We start from the raw sequence: 23,031 nt of genomic DNA, 5'->3' as shown, positions 1-23,031 counted from the left end.
AGAAAAAGTAAAAATTTGAGATGAAAGCAAAACAAAGTATTTATATCTAACAATAACAATCAATTTTGAAGATCTAAAATATTTTGTCTTTAACATTCAGAAGGAAACTTATAATAAAAGACAAATTGTATGTATGTTTTTTCTCCCTCTGCATTAGCACTCCAGGACATAGAAAAACTAAATTCAAAATCGAAAAGACTTTTTTGCGGTTCGTCCCAGATGCAAAACTATGTGCCCCAAAACGAATGGCAAAAGCATTGCCCCCAAAAGCGATAGGGGGTTAAACCATTGAGGGTTAAAGGAGTGAAAAAGACTCAAATATGGCACAACCAATTAAAGCGTCTCAAGTGGGCAAAGTTTAAGCCGACTTGAATAAAAGTTTATTTCAAGAATGATTGTCGCTCGATTTCCATCAATGTAGGAGAAAAACTTTGTTAGTCACACGGATCGCAAATTCTTATGAAGCTAGATTCAGCGAAATATATTTCGAGAAGACCTTAGAAACGGTGAGAGGACCAGACGTCAACATTTGGATGCCTCAACGAGGCAACTGCTTCACAGTTTGTTTGCCAAATGGCCAACGATATATTTTCACTGGCAAAGCGGCCAAAAGCGGTCCCTTGGGTGTTATTAGAAAGTTTTTGAAATTCATAAATTCTTGCGGTACAGATAAAATAATTTAAATGCCACACGAATAGCCGACGTCTCTCCTTAAGCTTTTGGCTAATTTGAGGGATTTGGGAAAAGTTGGCTGTTTGTGGCAACTTTGCCCATTGGCCATAATCGTTGCGGCATAAATCCATACGGTACCTGGTAAGTGAAAGGCATAAATATCCGATATGAGGTAAATATATCAAACAATGCTCTGCCCTTCCTCTTCCATTTTTTACGCTCCACAGAGAATTACCCGCTGTGTTGGCTTCTCAGATTTATGATGAGACAAAGTTGCGCGCGTGTGTGACTCCATTAAATCCCTTAATAGGATAATGTGGCTTACGGAAATAGGCAAAGAAAAGAAGCAGATATTGTCAAATTTATTTGGCACCCGCTGTCAAACTGAAATGCAAATTTAAACCGGCCAGAGTACTTTAAAGCGAGAAGCCAAAACCAAAAACGGAGGTTTTTCCGCTGGGTACTTTTTTTTTCATTTCGTAGAATGTGATAAATGAAGTTGATTTCAGCACACGCAGAATCACAACAGTGTTGTCAGTTATATATGACGAAAATAGTTAAATCAAAAGTTATATGTAATGCATATACAAATTATTTCCTTTTCCATTTTTTTTTAAACAATTTATCTATGCATTTTTAATGCATTAAACTAAAGTTTTACTTATCACTTTACTTTACTTTGGATATAAATCTAAAATTTTTGTTTTCTTCAGAATGCCATTTTAGAACAACATATTAATCTGCTCGGTTTTAAAGATTTATAAATGTTTAGTTGGTTTTTATACCCGTTACTCGTAGAGTAAAAGGGTATATTGTATTCGTGCAAAAGTATGTAACAGCTAGAAGGAAGCGTTTCCGACCCTATAAAGTATATATATTCTTGATCAGGGTCACTAGCCGAGTCGATATAGCCATGTCCGTCTGTCCGTCTGTCCGTCTGTCTGTCCGTATGAACGCTGAGATCTCGAAAACTATAAAAGCTAGAAGATTGGCATTTTGCATGTAGATTTGAGGAGTTCCTACGCAGCGCAAGTTTGTTTCAAAATGGTGCCACGCCCCCTCTGACGCCCACAATCGCTTATATACGATTTTAAAAATTTAAATATTTCGGAAAAGTAAAAATGCAGTTTTATTGTGTTTATCAATACCTATCGAAATGTAGAAGAAATTTTTCAAATCGGACCATTCGTTAAAAAGTTATGCGTGATCAAAGTTTCTATCTCCATCTCCCTCGCACTCCCTTTACCTGAGTAACGGGTATCTGATAGTCGGGGCACCCGACTATAGCGTTCTCTCTTGTTATAAGTATTTTAAGCCATAACATTTGAAAACTATAATTTATTTGTAATTTTTCCTTATTATGAGATAAAAAATAGTAGACTCACATTTGTAAAAATTTTATTTTTTTAATATTAAATGGAGTTTTGCAGTTGACTTAAAAGTAGCCAAGTGGGCAGCCCACACACACTCGCACACGGAGTACAACGGCGCTGTGGCAACCCTAAACACGTGCTGGCTGCAAATATTGAGGACTACATGTAGTCGGGGCTCCAGCTCCATGGTACAACAATACGGATGAGCGAACTTAAGCACGCAGCTTTGTGTATTGAACATGTCATCGGCAAAATTTGTGTCAAAAACCCGACCGCAAATACCGGTCCTGGATAGACGGAGGTTGGAGAGGGGGAGAGGGACCTGTACAGGTGCCTCCGTTGCAACCATTGTTGTGTGTGGCGGCCAATGCCGTTTTCACAATATTTTCAGTTATGCTGTAGCCCTTCTACAGCTTCCTTTCACCACACCCCCCCCTTCACCACACGGCCTGCCACTTTGGCATCCCCCTTTCGCCGCCCCTGACACGGACTTGGGTTCGGACTTGGCCTGCTGCTATACATCAATTTAACAAGCAAGCATGCACCTGGGAAATTAGCCGGCAATAGTGGTATTTTTCGGACAACGCCAGCCCGAAAGCTTATGACACGTACATACGGAACGAATTGGCCCGCTGAAAGGAACCTCTCACATTTTCCAGGCATTTTCTTTGCATCTCGTGCACTCTAACGTCTGGCTAAGGTTTTTTTATGTGAAATATTCGCACATACTCCAATCTATTTAGTCGATGGGTTGACTTTAGGGTGCTATCAGTTTAGGTATTCCCAAATTGGGCTGTCTGCTTATGCTAAATATCATATTATTGAAACGAGGTGCAAGATAAAATATTTTTGGTATACCCTTGGCATAACTATTACCACATATACAACTTTTAACAGTATAGAAAAACATGTTATTTTCTTAAAAATGGCCGATGTTACAAAGTAAAGTTTGAACTTTTTTACTTACCAATGTCAGTTAATATGTTTTCAAAGTGATGTACGAATTTAATTGATATATATAATATAATTAATTATATTTATGATAGCTTATCTTCTCAACTTCAACTTATATAAATGGCTTTATAATGACATCAGACTGTTGGTAATGGTGAATGTAATCAGGCAAATATTTATAGTTCCTTTCAATAAATCAAACCTTGGCTTTCGCTTGAGAAACTATTAAGCTTAAACCCATCCCCGATGCAGATGTCAAGGCAATCAGGACCGCCGTCATGAAGCCCCCAAGGCAGCTGCAATCGAGTGGCGTCAACAACAGCTACCTGTCCGCGGTCCTTGGCAACAACAACTTTGCCACACGCACAGACGTCAGAGCGCGGATTGTGTACCGACTCCATATGTATATATGGATATGCCGTATATACAATGCTTTGTTCACCCACGATTAGTTGACGTTGGCGCACACACTGTTTCCGCGCCATTTGCTGTCACTTCGCCAGTTTGCACATCGTCAAACGGCGACGACATCGCTGCCAAGTCCGCTCATGCACCACCGGAGCTGTATTTTTGCCCAGTTTTTTCCTCCGCTTTTTTTCCTTCGAGGGTGCGACATGTCCTTCCTCCGGCTAATGGTAACTGGAAATGGCTGGGCGCCAATTCTGTTTGCTTTTACTTTTCATAAGACAACAATTTCGGGCTCACTGCAATTTTCCGTGCTATTGGCCCTGATCAAGTTGATGAGTTGCGTTGCTCAGCGCCCGACTCCTGGCCTAAAACTTTGTGGCTACCCATTCGCACGTTTCCATGGCAGATGTCTGCCGTGCATCAAGGTGGTTTTGGCCAAGTTCCACCCTGAAAATTCCTGTCCTGTTTCCCGTTTTTAAAAGCGACAAAGCATAAAATTCGGATTTTTGTATTTTGACTTTAATGCTTACTTATTTTTATGAAAATATAAATTTTATTTTTTTTTAGAATCTGTAAAAATAACTTGTTAACCATTCCTAATAAAAAGTAATACAGTAATAAGTAGTATAAGAAGAAATTATTTTAATGCACAAAAGTATGCTATTCCTAAAATTGAAAGTTTTCAATATTGAAGATTAATTAATTTAATATATAAATAAATAATAATTTAATATACAAATAATATTCAAAAAACGTTTTTTTAAGATCTTATTTAATTGTATTAGCTGTAATTTAAACGTGATATAAATAGACATTGTTAAATTTGTTTAAATTTTCTGTAATAAATAATCAACACAAAAAAATGGAAACTTTTCTTTCTGTTCAGTCTAATTCTGGCCAGAACTCTGGCTCCAGTTCGCCGTCGATTGGGTCAAACGACAATTGCACTGGCTTCTACTTCTATGCCTGTTCTGGTGTTCTGGGCTCTTGGCCAAACTCCATAGTTCGGTCCGTGGCAATCGCGCTGATTGTGCAATGCAATTTGGTCGACGACTTTGTCTCGCCTTGGTCCGGCAATTGAATTGCCCAAATTAGCTCTCGAGTGGACCGCAGGAGAAGAATAGTTGCAAACTGCTTCCGATGCTGTTTAAATTGCAGCCTCTTTAAGAGGGAATAGAGAAATTATGGGGGAGGCACACTCGGAAATGGGTTAATACCATTCGCATCTGGCACAATTGTGCACATATAATGGAGCTTGCGCTTTGAGGTCGCTACCAATTGTGTTGCTTGATTATGGCCAGATAAATGGAGAACTTCCCACAGGCCCAAAAACATGGAGCTAACTACTTACACGCACTCTTTAACTCAAGTATTATTTAAAATCACTAGCTTAATCCTTAAAGACTCTGCATTATACACTTTAAATTTGGAAAATTTACCCCAAACATTTAATAACTTGAACTAAACGTATTTATTGGTTTTTCTGATAGTTCAATTATTTGTGAAATTTTTAAATTGAATAGAAAATAAATAATTGAGATTATTTAAATATTTGTGAAATGTTTAAAGTAAATTAAAAATAAAGACCTTTTCAAGAGAAATTGACATCCGACTGGTGTCAGAGCCTTAATTGATTTTAATTGTTCTTCAGTTTCTTAACAGAATCTTAAGCACGATACTTTTAACAGCATATTGCCATCTCCCCAGGACGAACGAGTCCGTGTCCACGCCTCTCGGAAAGTTCACTTGTAATGTATTTAAATGAGAGACAAGCCCATAACCAGCGCCATTTTCCTGCTGGCCCACACGTTGTGAGTGCAAAAGTTTTGCTATTATTAAGGGCCTCATTGTCGGTTTTGTTGGACCCTTGGCGACTGTCCGCCGCCACATTCCCCCACTATTCCACACACGAATATGCGACCGTAGTTGGGGAAATCCCCACATTTCCCACTTTCCCCACTGTCCCGGCCCCAAACCACACAATAAAGAACAATATATTTCACACAACTTTGTTCATATTTTTAATGTCAGGAGTATAATAATTACGTTCATTGACTTTGTTAAGTAGCCTACTTTATGCTAATGTGATTTCATTGCATAAAATAAAAATGGCCAAATGGTTAGGGTGGCAGGAGCTTTGCATAGAATATTTTTACATAATTGAATGTGCAGGCTCTTTAAGTGACACTTGCTGGTGAAGTTTAAGTATTTATGCCTCATTATTTACTCAAAATGTCACTATTCGTTGGTGAGAAATTCCACTTAAACTGTTTGGAAACTGAATTGATTAGTGTTATATGAATGAAATGATTAATGTTCGTTGAAAAGTCACTATATGAATATAATTCTGTGATAACCAGATAATATTCATTTTAATTAAAATAAAATTTGATGAAAGCCATACTTTTAGCTTGGGTAAATAAATACTTCAAATAATTAATTAAATAATTTTTCGCCATTGTCATTTAAAAACAGAAAGCCTTCTTTTTAAATAAATAATCAATAAAAAATAATAAACAGATCATTTAACAGGGACTTATTAATGATAATTAATAAGGCATAATTAAGAAAGTGATAATTACACCTGCAATTATTTGAAATATTTTTTTAAACCTCAGTTTTAAATAGCTGTTTAAAAGCCAACCGCAGAAACACAATATCGTAACTGACATAAAAGCGACCCGCTTATTAGTACTTACTAGAGGACTGTAAAAGCCTCAATTAAATTAAAAAGAATTACGTAAACAGGGAAGGAAAATGGGACTGCACGTAATATTTGTGTATAAATGCGTCATGCAGTGAGGAAAACAACAAACCGAAATATGCAGACTGTATCGATTTCGGTAACTATTTCTGTATTTTTGTACGCTGCATCGCTAATACGCCGTGTTCTGCGGGCTTTATTTTGTGCTCAATCCATCGATTTCGCTCGACGACTGCAATGTCAATATCAAAGGCACTACGCAACAAGGTTGCGGAAGCCTTAGCAGTTCGCTGCCGGAGAACTGCTGAATTTTTGCTGCGCGGCTAATTGAATTTGCAGGGGCGACAGGTGCCACAATGCCAGGTATAAATGCCGGATTGCCAATGAGCGCTAATTAATAGCCAAGCGAACCACGCAACGCGGCGTATCCCGACACACTCGAGCGCGAAACGTTAAAGTCATTTTCATTACTTCCGACGAAACTTCCGAACAAACAGCCTCAAAATGGTGGTCAACTTCAAGGTGTTTAAGAAGTGCTCCCCGAACAACATGATCACGCTCTACATGAACAGGCGTGACTTTGTGGATTCCGTCACGCAAGTGGAGCCAATTGGTAGGTATACTGCAAACTCTGCAAACTGTACAGCTTTAAAGGGAAAACCATATCTATTACACAACTTCCATTACGGAATAAAAAGGTCAATACACTAGACTATGAAAAAAGTGTATACAAAATAGTTTCTTCTGTTTACAAACAGAGACCGAAAACAAATTTATTTTATTTTAAAGCATTTCCATTCATAAACGAACTCTGTCTGCAAAGTGTATAAAATTCAACTAAAATTAAAAAAATATAAAACCCTATTCACTCTTGGCCACAAAGTGTACAAAATCAGAAAAAACAAAACTGTGTATAAATCCCAGTTGTCTGTAAAAATTAAAGCCTTATATAAAGATTCGGTCCCTTGTCAAAACATTTTACAATTCAGTCTTAATTTATTTCTATGCTTACTATTTTGAAAAAATTTGTGTGGTGCATTACATTAAAAGATTTAACAGTATGTTTAAAAATATTCCATTAATGTAAATGTAAAGACTTCTAAGATCAAAAAACAAAACATTTTATAAACATCAAACTAAGATGATAAAAATCTAAATTAATTTGCAATCGACCGGAACTATCAACTCCCCATGGACCTAATTAAATTTAGATGTAATTTATGCAAGCCAAGTCGGCTGCATTAACAGCAAAGCAAGCTTATTAGATACGTGACCAGGCAAACCATGTGGCTGGGCCATCGTTTCCGTAATCTCCGATTAATTAGTGTCCTATTGCAGATGGAATCGTGGTGCTGGACGATGATTATGTGCGCCAGAACCGCAAAATCTTCGTGCAACTGGTCTGCAATTTCCGCTATGGACGCGAGGACGACGAGATGATCGGGCTCAGGTTCCAGAAGGAGCTCACCCTGGTCTCGCAGCAGGTGTGTCCGCCCCAGAAGCAGGACATCCAGTTGACCAAGATGCAGGAGCGCCTGCTGAAGAAGCTGGGCTCCAATGCCTATCCCTTCGTGATGCAGATGCCGCCCAGTTCGCCGGCATCGGTGGTGCTCCAGCAGAAGGCCAGCGATGAGAGCCAGCCCTGCGGAGTGCAGTACTTCGTGAAGATCTTCACCGGGGACAGTGACTGCGATCGCTCGCATCGTCGCAGCACCATCAACTTGGGCATCCGCAAGGTGCAGTACGCACCCACCAAGGAGGGCATCCAGCCCTGCACCGTGGTGCGCAAGGACTTCCTCCTGTCGCCCGGGGAACTCGAACTGGAGGTCACCCTGGACAAGCAGCTGTACCACCACGGCGAGAAGATCTCGGTGAACATCTGCGTGCGCAACAACTCCAACAAGGTGGTCAAGAAGGTCAAGGCCATGGTGCAGCAGGGTGTCGATGTGGTGCTCTTCCAGAACGGTCAGTTCCGCAACACGATCGCCTTCATGGAGACTAGCGAGGGCTGTCCCCTGAATCCGGGCTCCAGTCTCCAGAAGGTCATGTACCTGGTGCCCACTCTGGTGGCCAATTGCGACCGCGCGGGCATCGCCGTCGAGGGCGATATCAAGCGCAAGGAAACGGCTCTGGCCTCAACCACACTGTGAGTAAACAAACCCAAAAATAGAGTATTTATTTAATTTCACAAAAATATTTTTGGTTTTCTATAATATTTATAATTAAAAGTGTCTAATACAGAGCACGTTATTTTGAGCTGGTGGTTTTCAAAAAGAAACCTCTAATTCTTTTGGGTTATGTACTAACATGAAGAGACGTTTTTTTGCTAAATAGTCATTTAATAAACATAAAAATCATAATATTTAATAATGTATTCCACAACAATCACAATTTATTTATATTTTATGCAACAATGTTTTAATACATTTTTAAAATATTATTAGTAATAGTTTCTAAGGCATATCTATTCTATCTATCTATCCATTAACCAAAATATTTATATAAGTTTTAAGAAAACAAATTTATATCTTAAATAAATTATAATATTCTATTTTAGCATTGCCAGTCAGGATGCCAGGGATGCTTTCGGCATAATTGTCTCCTATGCTGTGAAGGTCAAGCTCTTTTTGGGCGCCTTGGGCGGCGAGCTCTGCGCTGAGCTGCCCTTCATCCTGATGCACCCGAAGGTAGAATAACTTTATGGAAAACATTGATTTAAATAATTAAAAGCCATCACTCTTGCAGCCCAGCCGCAAGGCCCAACTGGAAGCTGAGGGCTCCATCGAGGCCTAAACAGAAATGGCTACCTCAACTAATGACAAAAATGGCGTATTTCTACATGTCTAACCGATGTCTGTGGATCTTAAAAAATGCTGATGTTGCTGAAATGTTCTGAACTGCAGTCGTCGTACTTTTCCTATATAGCAAATCCAATATTCATATATGTGTGTATGTGTATTATATTTATAACTCAACAAACAATTAAATATGAAAAAAGTTTATGTACATGAGGTTATTGAATGGTAAGGAAAGAAGTAGATAAGTTTGATTGGAATAAGGTAAGTTTGTCGTTAAAATAAGATTTTTAAATCTGCAATCTGACTTTAATTCTATCAAGGAATGAACTAAATACTCTTTATTGCCTTACTTAGAATGCACACATGCCAAACATTTGATAATTCACATTCAGATAGCATTTCATTTGTACTACTATCTTGCAACGTCTGTTCATTATGTATTTATTGAAGTACAATGAGGAAATCAACAGAAGCCAATGCATTCTATTGAAATACTGATAGTGCATCTTGGTTTTGCGGCTTAGTAATTCCAACTATTGCTACTCTAAAAAGCAGAGGAGCAACCTAATTAATTCTTAGTAAAGATAATAGAGTAAGTTTACTGAGCTGAAGCTTAGTCAAGATATAATTTGATATGATATAAGTAAATTTAATGTGCATTTTGAAAGTGTTTTGTAGATTGGATCTCCGATCTGCCATTTCCATTTATTTTTGTCGAGTTTAAAGCAGCAACATTCATTTTGGGTAAGTTTACATCCAAATGATTTGTGGCACTTTCAATTACCAACAAAGATTTATGGTTACACATCTGCCTAATTTTCCTGCAGTCACAGTACATTTTGTGGTCAAAATACAGTTTGAAAAGTAGCGTTGGGGAACAAGCCAGTATTTTTGGCAAGGCAGGTGGTTGATTAGTCAAAATGTTTCTGCATAATGCCTTTAATCGAAATTCAACTAGGCAGATTAAATTATCGTCTCACAGAGCGTCTGGCAATAAAATTGCATTCCAAATAAACACATCGCCACTTAACCGATAAGATGGCGAGACTCAAGGCAGAAATAGTTGACCGCAATTATAGTTTAATCAAGTAGCTTTGAGTGCTTATATTAGACGATTCGGAAAGAACTCTATAAAACTCTGATTTTGATAATAATAATAAATAAAATCTGTAAATAAAATTTACTAGCTTAAAAAATTATTTTTAAGGGGTTTTACTAATCCAATCCAAATTATTTTGATTACAAATTTAAAAGTCAAAAGAAAATAAATACAATACAAAATACAAATACAAAATAATATTATATCTGATGATTTAGAGTTCTTAAAAACCTAATAATCTGATTATGCTGGTAACCTTAAGTACTTTTTACTTATATTGGTTACCAAGTGGTTTTGGTAGTTAGTACCAGGCGATAATAGGTAACGACTAGCGTTAATCTGGCTGGTAAAGCAATACCCACAAGAAGTTCGGTGCAGTAGTCTGCATTTATCAAGGTCTTTCGTTGGCCCATACATACATATTAATTCCAGTCAGTTATCAGTGGAGCAGGCAAGCTAATTATTACAGTGCTGATTAGCCCCCGCTTTATTTACTAGTGGATAATCTATTAAGTGGTGCATGAATAAAAATACTAGTTCGATTTCTCCGCTGACCAGTCGCTTGGAAGTCTTTGTTTCGCCTGAACATGTGTTGCAGCTGCTGTGGAGTGACCCAACAAAAGGTCTGGGTCTTTGGTTTTGGAACCCTTTTCGCGGTCTCAGGACTCTTGGCCATAATATGCTGGCCCGGTTTTATAGACACGCAGATTATGAAGGTGAGTGGGAGAGGGTTGAATAAAATAAATGAGGAGTACTAAACGATTTATTTGAAGGCCCTGCCATTGACGCCCACTTCAAAGACCTTTGAGAAATGGGAGGAGCTGCCCATTCCCGTGTATGTCTACATGTACCTCTGGAACTGGACAAATGCCGCCGATGTGCAGGCTTATAAGGTGAAACCTAGTTTCGAGCAACTGGGGCCCTATGTCTATCGCGAGGAGAGGAAGAAAATGGATCTGGAGTGGCACGATAATGGCACGGTGACCTTTAACCCCAGGAGAACTTGGTTCTGGGAGGAGGAGCTGTCCGGCGGCAAGCAAACCGATTTAATTACTGCCCCCCATTTACCTTCGCTGGTGGGTGAAAAGCAGTTTCTCTATGGAATTTTTTATATTGATTAGCAATTTGCTGTTTATTTTTTGTAGGCCGCTTCCAGCCAAATGCGAGATAGCAACGCCTTTTTGAAGTTCATGTTCAACCAGGCTCTGAATGCGAATGGAGGACATCTTTTTGTGACCCACACGGCAGCCGAGTGGCTTTTCGACAGCTTCTACGATGAGTTCCTGCACTACGCCATGACCCTGAACAATCCCCTGGCCCCGGAAATCGAGTCGGATCACTTTGCCTGGTTCCTCAATCGCAATGGATCCAAGGACTTCGAAGGACCCTTCACCGTTCACACGGGAGTGGGTGACATTAAGGAAATGGGCGAAATAAAGTTCTGGAAGGGCCAGAATCACACGGGCTGGTACGAGGGTGAGTGTGGACGACTCAATGGCAGCACCACCGATCTATTCGTACCCGACGAACCCAAGGAGAAGGCCCTGACCATCTTCATTCCCGACACCTGTCGTATTATAAATCTGGAGTTTACGGGAGAGAGTGAAACGATCCAGGGCATCACGGGCTGGAAGTACGAAATAACACGGAGCACCTTCGATAATGGCCAGTTCGATGAAAATGCAAAGTGCTGGTGTCCGTTGGATAGGCAACCCGATAATTGTCCTGCCAGCGGAGCCACCGATCTAGGACCTTGTGCCGAAGGAGTTCCCATGTACCTGTCTGCCGATCATTTCATGTACGCGGACGAGAGCTATGGCAACACGATCAACGGTTATAAACCCGATTATGATCAAAATAACTTTTATATCATAATGGAGCGGAAGATGGGCGTTCCTCTGAAGGTCAATGCCAATGTGATGATCACCTTGTTAATACAGGCAGATGGCGTTATTGAGTAAGTGATTGTGTATAATGTATGAATACATTTATAACATACTTACATTCATTTTCAATAGCATACTAAAGGACCTTCCCACTTTCTATGCACCACTCTTCACCACCGCCAGTCGAGCAGAAATCGACGAGGCACTGGCCTCAGAACTTAAAGTGAGTTTCATAACAATTTGTAATTTAATATTTATTAATAAATTGTATCATTTTAGTTGGCGCTCAATCTACCAGCTATTGGCCGATATACTGGAGTCGGTTTACTGTGTGTCGGTTGCATTCTTATAGCCGTTGGCGTTTTACTAACCATTAAGCGGAAATGGTATGGCCAAGCTGATTCAGATAGACTGGCTCTCAAGGATAACGAGGAAGCCCCAAAGGAAACGGAAGTATCAGTCAATGAAGTCGATAGAAATTTGCAATACATCAATTAATATAAACATTTAACATTAATAACAAACACATAAATGTGATTTCCAAAAAACTTGGTGTGATAAATAAGAATAATTTGTTTTTTTTCTTGTAATATAAATTGTTTACTATGCAAGTTTAAACTGACAATAAAATATGAAATAGTAAAGCATAAAGGTATTAAATTATTTTATTTTTAATTTAATTAACATCTTTGGTTTACTTCGGAAATCCAAAAAGAAATTATTTTATACTTTCCTATTCAATGAATATTGTTTTTAGGTTCATGTTTTCAACAAAAATTTGGAAAATAATCGCTAAAAATATAAATTTAAAGAAATTTAATATTAAAAAAAAATTTCAAACAAATAAATTTTAGGTAATTTCAATTGAGTCTTTACTCAACAAGTTAATATTTGTTAATCACAAAAAATTATTAAGTGACCAATCAAAAAATAGTTAACAATTTTTTTATGACAGTGTACTTATAAAGTATATAGCCCAACAATCGAAAACTTCATAATTTGAGTGAGTTTTTTGTTATCTGAGAAGGCAAACAATTTTAGCTCAACTCATAAAAATAACCTCTTAACTTTTTCGGTAAGTGTGAGTATTATAGAAAGCTTTAGGCGATAAACCGATCAGGATGAAACACTTAGAAATTCTAAACAATTTAAAAATAGAAAAATCAGCAGTTAATTTGAGGGGGGTCGTTGTGGAAATCTAATCTTGCACTCTTATTGTTAAAGTGGCTAGCATACCAGTTGCAAAAATCCATTGAAGGCGATGTGTTGCAATTGCTGCAGTGTTCGCCAGCAGAAGATCTGGGTCTTCACCTTGGGAGGCCTGATCCTGGCCATCGGGGTGTTCCTCGTTTCCGCCTGGCCAGCTGTATCCCGCCAGTGGATTCGCAGTATCCTGCCCTTGGCTCCCAACTCCTTCATCTACAATCGCTGGGTGACCACACCAATGCCACTGTACAGCACAATTTACCTCTTCAACTGGACTAATCCTGAGGATTTGAACACCGAGGGCGTTAAGCCCAACTTCGAGCAGCTGGGACCGTACACCTTCAGCGACTTCAAGGTTAAAGAAGATCTGGAGTGGAATCAGCCCGAGGTGACCTATTTTGGCAAACGCACCTGGCATTTTCTCCCCGACAAGTCAAACGGCTCGCTGGATGATATGGTTGTAGCCCCTCATTTTCCGTCTTTGGTGAGTCTGACTATAAAATATTGGTTGTGTTTTTAAGTACTAGAACTAAAGGATTTACTTACAAGAAAACTTCTTAAGAAAGTCCGATTTTATAAATTAATTAAACAATGACAATGGCTGAAGAAATAAATAAATATTTCTCAATAGCAATATTAATATTATTTAATAAACTGGAAAGAACTTAAATTAATTTCAAGATTATTGAAAAAGTGGATAATAAATCAAATTAAATTTTTGCAAATAAGATTGCTAATATAAAAATGATTTGTTTTTGTTTTGCTATAAGCCGCAGTTATTTAAGAGAAATGTAGTCGCATTTACTGAGCGCAATCCTGTTGATTTGCGAGTTCAAATCGAGCGTACCGAGTTTCGGTGCGACAATCCGTCACCACATCGAGTAATCCCCGCTAATCCCGCTATCCGCTTTAGACAGCTGCCTCGTATTCGCGGCGAATGCGCCGCATCCTGCGCAAGGTCATGAACTTTGCCCTGAATCGCGAGGGCGGTGCCACCCACATGACCCACACAGCAGGTCAGTGGCTCTTCGACGGCTACTATGACCATCTGCTGGACTTTGTGGAGCAGCTGCATTCGCCCCTGCTGCCGGTTTACAGCAATACCTTCGGCTGGTTCTACGAACGGAATAACTCCAAAACGGCCGAGGGAAACTTTACGGTGCACACTGGTCGTGGAGATCTCAGCCAGATGGGGGATCTCCTCCTGTGGAATGGTGAAAACACTACCGGCTATTATCCTGGCGAATGTGGCAAGGTCAATGGCAGCACGGGGGAACTGTGGTCGCCGGACAGGAAGTGGAACCAGCCCACCTCCATTTTCTTGTCCGATGCATCGCGTTTTTTAAACCTTTTCCCCAAGGAAAACCTCACCATTGATGGCATTGATGTCTGGCGTTATGAGTCCACCAATCTCACCCTCGACAATGGCCAGCTTTCACCGGACACTAAGTGCTTTTGCCTCGAGAATCGCGAGTGCCCCCGCAATGGAGTCCTGGATTACGGTCCCCCAGCCTTCAATGGTCCGTTCTACATGTCGCATCCGCACTTTTACCTCACGGACGACCTGTACAGGGAGAACACAACGGGTCTGCGACCCGAGGAATCCGAACACGGCATGTTTGTGATAATGGAGCCCACACTTGGCATTCCGCTGAGCCTGAGGGGGCAGCTCATGATTAGCACGAAAGTGGTGCGCGATGAGGCCATTGAGTGAGTAAAAACCTGGCTTATATTGAGATTCAAAAAATCGGAAAAAATTAAAATACTTAGTCATTTTTTCTAACGAAAAAAAATTTAAATTAGTATTTGAACTTGGAAATAAGGGTTCCCTTTTCACGGAGTTTTATGTTTTGAATCATACTTTATAGACGAAATTGGGTTTTGTTAGAATATGTAAAATATCATAAATTAATGAATTTAGACTATAAAATTCCTCATTGATATAGCAAAGCTTTAAATGGGTAGATATTAATATTTAATCAAAATGCTACATTTTTCTGATTATTCTTTATTTAGCTTATTCAAGGATGTGGCCTATGATCACTATGCGCCCCTATTTACCATGAGAATCCATGCGGAATTAGATGAAAGCCTTACGAGTTTACTTAAGGTGAGGTGAACACAATAATATATATTAAGTACCGAAACTAATACCTTTCTTTGACAGCTCGCCTTAAATGCCGCCATTATTGGAATGTATACGGGAATCGGATTACTTCTTTTTGGACTGACAATGATCACAGTCGGTCTATTTGTCACAAAGAACCACAAGTGGTACAACGAAAAAAAGTCCGTGGGCTGTCATAAAGAATAAGTGGGACACAAACAAGAAAGACGCACTTGAACCTGATAAGACTGTTAAGAAAGCCAACAAAGCAATAATCTCGTTAATCACAGAGGAAATTTTGGCATTGTTTAAGGCCATAATCAGTCGAAAGCTCTTTAAAGCTGGGCCATAAAAAATGCAAATTACGTGCCCGGCTAGATTATCCAATTTCGTTCAGGTGTTGCCCAGCTGCAGGCATCTAGAATTACACTAAATTATGGCCTTTCAAATATGCTAAAATTTATTAATATGTTAATAATTGTTTTTTGCTGTTCGTTCATGCTATGCAAAGAAGGAAGGGAAATATCCTTGAGCACGTAAGCTGCATACTTTATGGCGTACGAACTCTTTCACCAGGCAGAGCCGGCAAATACCGAACTGGAAATTTGAAAAATGCCAAAAGAATATTATAAGCGACTAATTTATATGCACCAAGCACGCAAACTTACGTTTTGCACACACATTGTTTGTGGCCCACGAAAAGGACGAAGGAACAAGTTAAACAATGTATGAAAATATGAAAATTATATGACTGCCAGTATGTGTCGGCCATAACTTTATAAAAATCTCTGTGGGGGTGAGTAAACTGGAGTAATAAAATACATTGTTAAGGAATGGCCAGAAATAAATACAAATGTTTTATGTAACATAGTTAGGACCATAAAAAAACAATAAAAATGCACTTATCAATCATATAACTTGTATTTATATTTTTATCTATTCAAACCTTTGACAGTTGTCACAAAAATTTATAAAATTAATATATTTTTACAAATTTCTGAAAGTCAGCAAACAAGATATATTTCTCATTTATTACAAAGCACAACCAACTTCGTTTTTTGATCATAAACCATGCTGAAATTCTTGAATATTTTAATTTCCAAATTTAATCTTGACAAATTGCCAAAGCCTGTTTAAATAAAAGGATTCCAACATATTTATTAAAATTTATTTACAGCAAGCTTAGTTTATCATTTCTGTGTTCACTTTTCTTTTTAAATTGTTGGACATCTTTTGATTTACGGCCAAGCTTCTGTACTTTATTATTTATTTATGTGCATTTAAAAGACTTTAGCAATGAAGCTTCATTTATTTTTGTGTGACACATTTTCTTAATAATAGCCATTTTCTGGGAGTAATTCTGTTTCAATTCAGTTTCAATTTCTTTGCCTGCCCAGTTACTTTTCAAGGGTTGACTAAGAGTTGTTCCACTTTTGGGTTTCTTTTTTTAGTTGAGTAACCACAGCAATGTGCAATTGTGCGTAGAATTTTTAATGAAATATTTAACCAACGCCCCTAAAACGACAGAAGGTCAGCAACAGGAACATTTAATTTTGCAAAATTGGTTGTCAAGGTACGCAGTCTGGTTGACATTTTTATACTTTTTTAATGCTTTTAATACCCATTAATAATGTTATTTGGGTATCTTGTTTTTGTGATGCACTATATTATTAAATAAAGGAAAAAAGGCTTTACAATTTTGTTAATTGGATTTTGTTTCAACCAATAGTACATTTGATTTAAAAACGTGCTAAGTAACTATAGTTATCTTTACCTATACGTACAATATATATAGGCGTTAAATAACAAGTTCAGAACAGTATTCATAATTATAAAAGTAAGTTGAGTATACCATTTTTCATCATCTTGGGTAGCAACAAATATAATCTTTATACTTATCTTGGGTAGCAACAAATAGAATCCTTATACTCACCTGAGTTTGCTATAAAATTTTTAATGCTTCGGCGAGGAGAGAAAACTCTAGGCATAACAAGCAACAGATCGCGTCAGTGACCGACTTCATTATTTTGGCTAAATCCGAAAAACCAAGAAAAAAGAGCTTGAAATCCCGGATGGGTGAGGTTTGGGTTTGGGCATGTCCGTGTGATTCCATTGTGGCCTGCTGTCCGTTTATGTCGCGAAAACTTCGGTGTCCTAATCTGCTGCCTGACTTGCATACTAATTTGTTTGCTCCTCCTAACCCACCCACTGTGGGTGGGGAGCCCTCCCGTCCATCGACCTTCAGCTCGTTTGCCTTGCCTTTATGGTCCTTTGGGCTGCTGACAACCCGTAGATTATGTTGTTGGCTTTGGCTTGGGCCTGGGCTCCGGCCTTTGTGTGTTGGCCAAGTCTGAGTGTGCTCGGGTGTGAGTTGGCCAGTGTCATGTTGCCTTGGCTTACAGATTTTCCGGGGGTTCCCATGGACCGACTTGTTTGTTTATTTCTGCCGGCCGTCCATAAAACCCTGTTTAGCTGCTTAATTTTTTCCTTTGTCATGTTGACAGTCTCTCTCAGCTCAAGGACTTGTTCTGTGGGGTTCATTTTTCGCACAATTTAATGTTATTTAATTGGCATTTAAGTTTGTGCAAATGCTTGTGTTTCGAGCCGCGATAAGGCCGACATAACATTAATATTAAGGTCAGTTTTTATTATTGTCTGAGGTATCAGCAGCCAACTACATCAAATATTCACAGCTTATTGCTCTAAAAATAGCTTCATAAAATATTGCAAAATTTTTAGAATGCATGGAAAAGCACCAAGTGGTTTATAAAAACCTTTATGTTAAATTTAGCTGGCAACCTACCGCTAAATAAATCCGCTTACAATTAATAATTTGTGACATTTTAACTACAATGTTGAAACCACATCTGGCATTTTTGGGGAATTTATGTTACAATTTTCTATGCCATGTGCAATGGATCTGCCTGTATTTTTTATGTTTTGTTAGCAGCGCAAATTGCATTTGGGGGTTGACTTGGGTCAGATGTTACAAAGTTGACAGCATCAGAGAGGAAATCTGCTGCAAAAAAAATGCTTAAATAAACATAGACCATTTCGCGCTAACGCCAAAACAACAGAGGAAAAATTCGCTGAATACGAGAAAAAATTTTAAAATTCAATTTAAAAAACATTCCGGTATTGTTCTCGTTTTCTTTTTCACGAAATTGGTTATGGTTAGAATGGCAGCCAAACAATTAATGTTTATAGCTTTCAGTTGGATAATATTTTCTGTCAAAAACTCATTCGTGAAAACAGAAGCCAGTTACTATAGTTTTCAAATTAATATTAAGCAAGTGAATTCATAACTGAAATGGGTTAAATGAAAAAATAGCATGTAATAAAATATGGGTATTCTAGGTTCGAAACCAAAAACAAACTAAATATAGCAGCTATACTCTGTTTTTTATTTATGAGTTTAGCTTTCAGTTGGCTAACAATTTCCGGTGGAAACGCAGATCTGAAATTGAAAACCAGTGGCTATAGCTTAATATAAATAACCGAAGTTGGTTAATTGAAAAAACAGCATGTAATTAAATATGGGTGTACTTAGTTTGAAGCCAGCAACTAATTGAATATCGCAGTTATTCACTGGCTAAAATTCTGTAATTAAAACTGCGACTGGCCAACAACGATGGCTTTTAGCAGCTGCCAAAGTTTAAGCACGCATACGCAGTGTATGCCGAGCGTTCTAATTGCCTGCATTTATGAAGTGTCCATTAAGCCCGAATGCAATATGTAATGCAAACTCCATTCCCCAGCTGGCTTTGTAGTTTGGGCTATGACCAGAAGGCCTTAAGTTCTTTTGGGCTGGCAGAAAGCCAAGGGCGAAAAGATGGCCCAGAGAAAGTCCAAGATGCTGCAGCATCTTTTGCTCGTCGGGCAAAAACAATTTGCCCACGGGATAGAAACGTTAAGCTAGCAAAAGTGTTGGCCAGAAAAAAGAGACTACATAAATTCGAGAGGGAAAGTAGTCAATGTTGGAGCAAACGAGCTGGCTCACATTGTTTGGCATCGTGTCGGAGCATATGACTATGCATATTTGAAAGGCAATTTCCCCAGTGTTCGGGTCATCGATGCAAATGCAATTTCATTCTGTTTACCAGACACTTTACAATGTCCCCCTTTAATGCTGAATTTATCCCATTTCATATCCGTTTGGCCTTAGGCCCTATTTGCTCAACATTTGCAACAGCAGCTTGCATATGTTTTCCATCAACTGAATCGCAAAAATTCGCACTTCCGTGTTCGCTTCCGCCGAATTTATCGATCAGCCACCTGCGCTGCATGCTTTTAACACTTTTCGCACTTAAACCGCAGAAATTTTGTTAAATTTTCATTTAAAATACATGGCCTGGCAATTGCGGCAGCTGTGTCGGCATCAAAATGTCACTTCATTCCGCCCTCGTCCCCTTGAAAAGCTTTCGCATCCGCTCGTGCAGCCATGTGTGAAAAGTTTGAGGGGGTAACGTCGGGCTCTTTCTCCAACGGAATATCCAAACAAGTTACGCCAGTCCGCAATTATATATGTAAAAATCAACGTGGGCGTGGCTGTGGGATTTATTTCATTTAAGAATTCACTAGAGTGAGGTGCAAAAATTTCGGAATCATTTGGAGAAGTAGCTCAAAAATTTGAACACCAATTTCCAGTTTTCCAATACATAAATAAATAGTGATTGAGGGTCTATTTGTCTTCACACCTCCTGAATCTGAACCATTCCGTAATTTAAGAAACCAAATTCTTTATATATCTGTACATGCAATGAAATTCCATTGAAATTCACCTCTTATTAAAATATCAATTTGTCCGAAACTGTAAAGTGATATAAGAATACTCAACTGAGTATCTGCAAAAACGGCTTTTATTATTTTATCTAGTAGAGCTCAAATTGCCAGGGCAATACATTGTTCGGCATATATCAAAATAATAAGCTATGAATTTCTATCCACATTCCATTAAATCCGTTTCCCTTACGTATATTGGCATAATTGTCAACCACATGCCATTTATGCCACTGGGCTTTCCATAATTTATTTACATATATATACATGTGACTTAATGCCGGAGCCGGGCATTTAATTAAGGCAAATCCGTGACCATGGAATGTCCTGGCTCACAGTTCGAGTATCACTGCAGCATTTAATAATGTCAATTCCAGTTGACTTGAGTGCGTTGATTTAGTTAAGACAGTGGCTTTATTTATGCCAATTTACAGTTCTGCGGTCACTTGGACATACGCATCCTGTGCCCGGCGGACGGTGTAGGTCAGCTGGAAGCCCGTTTCGGAGGCACTCGTCTGCGAATCACTGGCAAACCGCAGGACGAACGGAGGACGGGCGATGATCTCCTGACCGGTCAGTCCATTTCCACAGTAATACGTGGCCTGCAGCCCCGGCCTGCCGACCATTTGGGCATCGGGAATGCCCAAGTAGTCTGATGCACGCAACGGGGTCAACACTGTACTGCGGCACTCGGTGTCGTAGGCAGGTCCTGGCTGCTCTGAGTTCGCCTTCGAAAGCTCGAAGTGGTCGATCTTGTAGCTGTGGTTTGGGAATACACGAAATATATCAATATTTTAACTGAGCAATTAGTAAGTATGATTTATAAACTAAACAAAAACCTATAAACACATAAACAATATTTTTAATCGTTAGCTCCTATTGATTATAAATTCCTTTTAGGGGTAACACATAATTAATATTTTTATTTTACTTAAAATATTATTATCTACTTTATCGAATGCATGTTTCATATTTAAATGTGTAAATGATTGTGGTTTAATTCTCTTAAGATCGGTGTTTTCAACTTGGTTTGTATTTTGGGGTAAATTATTCGTCATTTTTATAAACCACCCCTTTGCAAATTTTCGAAAAATGGCTAAGCCCATAATTTATCTGGTAGAGCACTTATGTAATAGCTATAATTACTTGAAATTCCTCTTGCTGTGATGAGTCACTCACCTTATCTCGCTGTCTGCCGCTCCCTTGACACAAATCGAGTATTTCATGTTGGGCATATAGATGCCACCAGCGAAGTTGAAGCTAACGATGCCGCCAGTCGTCGTCGTGAAGTACTGATCACAGCCCAGAGGAGCCAGCAGCTCCAGATCGGCCACCGAAGGCGAGGTCAGGGATTGGATGAGCTGGGCGGCGGGTCCAGAACCCGAACCGATTCCAGATTGCCCCCCGAAAATGGTGCGCGGAAGGAGGTTGCCCAAGAAGGGCAGGATCGGTCGCACTGTGGGTGACTGAACCTGGGGTTGTCTTACATTTTGGGAACCCAACTCCCTTGGGCACTCCAGCTGGGTGAGGGTCAGCTGCCAGGTGGACTGCTTGCCGAGTGTTGTGGCCAGCCGGAACACAAGCAGCAACTCCTGACCCCGGCGAATCGGGAAATACAAGTGCTGGCCACTGCTGCGACCGCACAGCCGGAAATGCCGAATCTGCAGATAATCGACGCACTCCAGCAGTCCCGAATTGGCATTCAACTGCGGCTGCGGCAGCTCCAAACGCTCGAAATCGACGCGCACCTGACACACCTGGCCGCTCCACGGCGCCACGCGAATCTGGCAAGTGTCCAACTTGGCCAGCTCACTTGTTCCCGGACTCGGATTGCGAATAACCAGACGCTTCTGGCGGACAGCCCCACTCGGCGCATTGCAGGCCACCTGACAGAGGACAGGTGCAAGTAGTGGCGAAAGTACGAGAAGAGTCAGGAGGAGCAGGGGGAAATCCATTTTGGCCCAATTCGATGGTGGCCCAGCGTTTCGATTGGGAAATTTTCGCTGTTCAGCGCTTTTATATCAGTTTCTGAGAGCAATTGTATCTCTCGGCAGATAACTGCCATTGACATTCGGCGATAACGACCGAAAGATGTTAGCTAGCGATAATGTATCTGGACTGGAAGTCCCTGGAAATTTCACACCGCAGTTATGAAATTTTTGAGAAAAGAAAAAAAAGAGTCAACTTCGCTTTTTAACTAAAGTTAAAAAAGTTTTCTTGCAGTTTTAGTGCTTCATTACAGCGGCAGAGGGGTTTTTGTTCGCTACTAAAATATATTAAATAAACTTACGTCTTCAGAACTTAAGCAATAATTTAAGGTATAAATAAAACTTCTCAGTCAATCGTAAATTTTTTATTTTCTTGGAAAAAACTTAAAAATCGTTTACCAAAAATTCATTAGCAAATTATTTTTAAACTTAATTCCAAGTTTTTATTGGTTAAAAAGCTTGAAATTAAATCTTAATCGTGAAGCCAATACTTACAAATTTTGTTTAAGAAATAAGCCATAAGCATTTAAGCAGTTCCGTAAAAATTGTCCAATAATTATAGATTAAATGCTAACCCACCTTCTGTAATTTGTCTCCCATTTTAATCACCATCAATGGACAACAAAGCCAACCCAACTTATCAACTTGAGTGGAATTTTACCCCCACTATCTATGTAATCATTATCGAATAAATAATGCGCCGGCAAGACATGCCAGGTATGCATGCAATCTTCCAGTTTCGCCCCCGCCTTCTTGCGACGGTTAACATTTGTTCGTTGTGACTTTAAGCCTTCTTCTCAAATAGGAATTCATTGCCCAAACGTTTTATCAATAAATGCCACAAGGAAGTTTTACGCACATTTTATCGCAAAGATACTCACACACACGGCGGAAGAGAGGCGTTTATGGCCGCCTTACACCATTTATGAGGTCTCACACTTACACACACAGCGAAAAGGACCTTGGCGCACGTAAAACAATAAAATTCGAGGCATTTATATGAGCATACCTTTGATTGTGTTTGAACAGGTTTGTGGGTGTGAGCACGTGTGTGCTA

The 23,031-nt window shown here is 39.3% G+C and overlaps 4 protein-coding genes across 4 annotated transcripts; 3 read left to right on the top strand and 1 right to left on the bottom strand.

The window, feature by feature from the left end:
* Positions 1-6,504: 6,504 nt before the first annotated feature.
* LOC108041677 (phosrestin-2) lies at positions 6,505-9,113 on the top strand. The gene is made up of 4 exons (XM_017119659.2): positions 6,505-6,724; positions 7,450-8,257; positions 8,669-8,798; positions 8,857-9,113. The coding sequence occupies exons 1-4, from the start codon at positions 6,616-6,618 to the stop codon at positions 8,902-8,904; spliced, it is 1,095 nt and encodes a 364-aa protein (XP_016975148.1). The 5' UTR covers positions 6,505-6,615; the 3' UTR covers positions 8,905-9,113.
* Positions 9,114-10,571: 1,458 nt separating this feature from the next.
* On the top strand, positions 10,572-12,518 carry LOC108041679 (protein croquemort). The gene is made up of 5 exons (XM_017119660.2): positions 10,572-10,724; positions 10,782-11,084; positions 11,154-11,965; positions 12,027-12,117; positions 12,174-12,518. Exons 1-5 carry the CDS (start codon positions 10,596-10,598, stop codon positions 12,390-12,392), a joined length of 1,554 nt encoding a protein of 517 aa, XP_016975149.2. The 5' UTR covers positions 10,572-10,595; the 3' UTR covers positions 12,393-12,518.
* A 637-nt stretch (positions 12,519-13,155) lies between these two features.
* LOC108041676 (protein croquemort) lies at positions 13,156-15,414 on the top strand. Its single transcript, XM_017119658.2, has 4 exons — positions 13,156-13,584; positions 14,014-14,810; positions 15,117-15,210; positions 15,268-15,414. The coding sequence occupies exons 1-4, from the start codon at positions 13,156-13,158 to the stop codon at positions 15,412-15,414; spliced, it is 1,467 nt and encodes a 488-aa protein (XP_016975147.1).
* A 4,801-nt stretch (positions 15,415-20,215) lies between these two features.
* Positions 20,216-21,956, bottom strand: LOC108038189. Its single transcript, XM_017114935.2, has 2 exons — positions 21,166-21,956; positions 20,216-20,745 (listed from the first exon to the last, which is right to left on the bottom strand). Exons 1-2 carry the CDS (start codon positions 21,939-21,941, stop codon positions 20,415-20,417), a joined length of 1,107 nt encoding a protein of 368 aa, XP_016970424.2. The 5' UTR covers positions 21,942-21,956; the 3' UTR covers positions 20,216-20,414.
* Between the last annotated feature and the right edge of the window lie 1,075 nt (positions 21,957-23,031).

This window comes from Drosophila rhopaloa, unplaced genomic scaffold (genome assembly GCF_018152115.1).
Source record: "Drosophila rhopaloa isolate 14029-0021.01 unplaced genomic scaffold, ASM1815211v1 contig_2, whole genome shotgun sequence".
NCBI classification, from domain to species: Eukaryota; Metazoa; Arthropoda; class Insecta; order Diptera; family Drosophilidae; genus Drosophila; species Drosophila rhopaloa.
Note: the sequence above shows the minus strand (reverse complement) of the source record. Positions and strands in the feature narration are given on the sequence as shown.

Excerpts from the sequence above, each read along its gene's own strand:
- LOC108041676 (XM_017119658.2), top strand. The coding sequence starts at position 13,156 with ATGTGTTGCAATTGCTGCAGTGTTCGCCAGCAGAAGATCTGGGTCTTC. Across the intron at positions 14,811-15,116 it reads GTGCGCGATGAGGCCATTGA|CTTATTCAAGGATGTGGCCT; the intron begins GTGAGTAAAAAC and ends TTCTTTATTTAG. Across the intron at positions 15,211-15,267 it reads GCCTTACGAGTTTACTTAAG|CTCGCCTTAAATGCCGCCAT; the intron begins GTGAGGTGAACA and ends TTTCTTTGACAG.
- LOC108038189 (XM_017114935.2), bottom strand. The coding sequence starts at position 21,941 with ATGGATTTCCCCCTGCTCCTCCTGACTCTTCTCGTACTTTCGCCACTA. Across the intron at positions 20,746-21,165 it reads GCGGCAGACAGCGAGATAAG|CTACAAGATCGACCACTTCG; the intron begins GTGAGTGACTCA and ends CCCAAACCACAG.
- LOC108041677 (XM_017119659.2), top strand. The coding sequence starts at position 6,616 with ATGGTGGTCAACTTCAAGGTGTTTAAGAAGTGCTCCCCGAACAACATG. Across the intron at positions 6,725-7,449 it reads CACGCAAGTGGAGCCAATTG|ATGGAATCGTGGTGCTGGAC; the intron begins GTAGGTATACTG and ends GTCCTATTGCAG. Across the intron at positions 8,258-8,668 it reads GCTCTGGCCTCAACCACACT|CATTGCCAGTCAGGATGCCA; the intron begins GTGAGTAAACAA and ends ATTCTATTTTAG.
- LOC108041679 (XM_017119660.2), top strand. The coding sequence starts at position 10,596 with ATGTGTTGCAGCTGCTGTGGAGTGACCCAACAAAAGGTCTGGGTCTTT. Across the intron at positions 11,085-11,153 it reads CCCCCCATTTACCTTCGCTG|GCCGCTTCCAGCCAAATGCG; the intron begins GTGGGTGAAAAG and ends TATTTTTTGTAG. Across the intron at positions 11,966-12,026 it reads CAGGCAGATGGCGTTATTGA|CATACTAAAGGACCTTCCCA; the intron begins GTAAGTGATTGT and ends CATTTTCAATAG.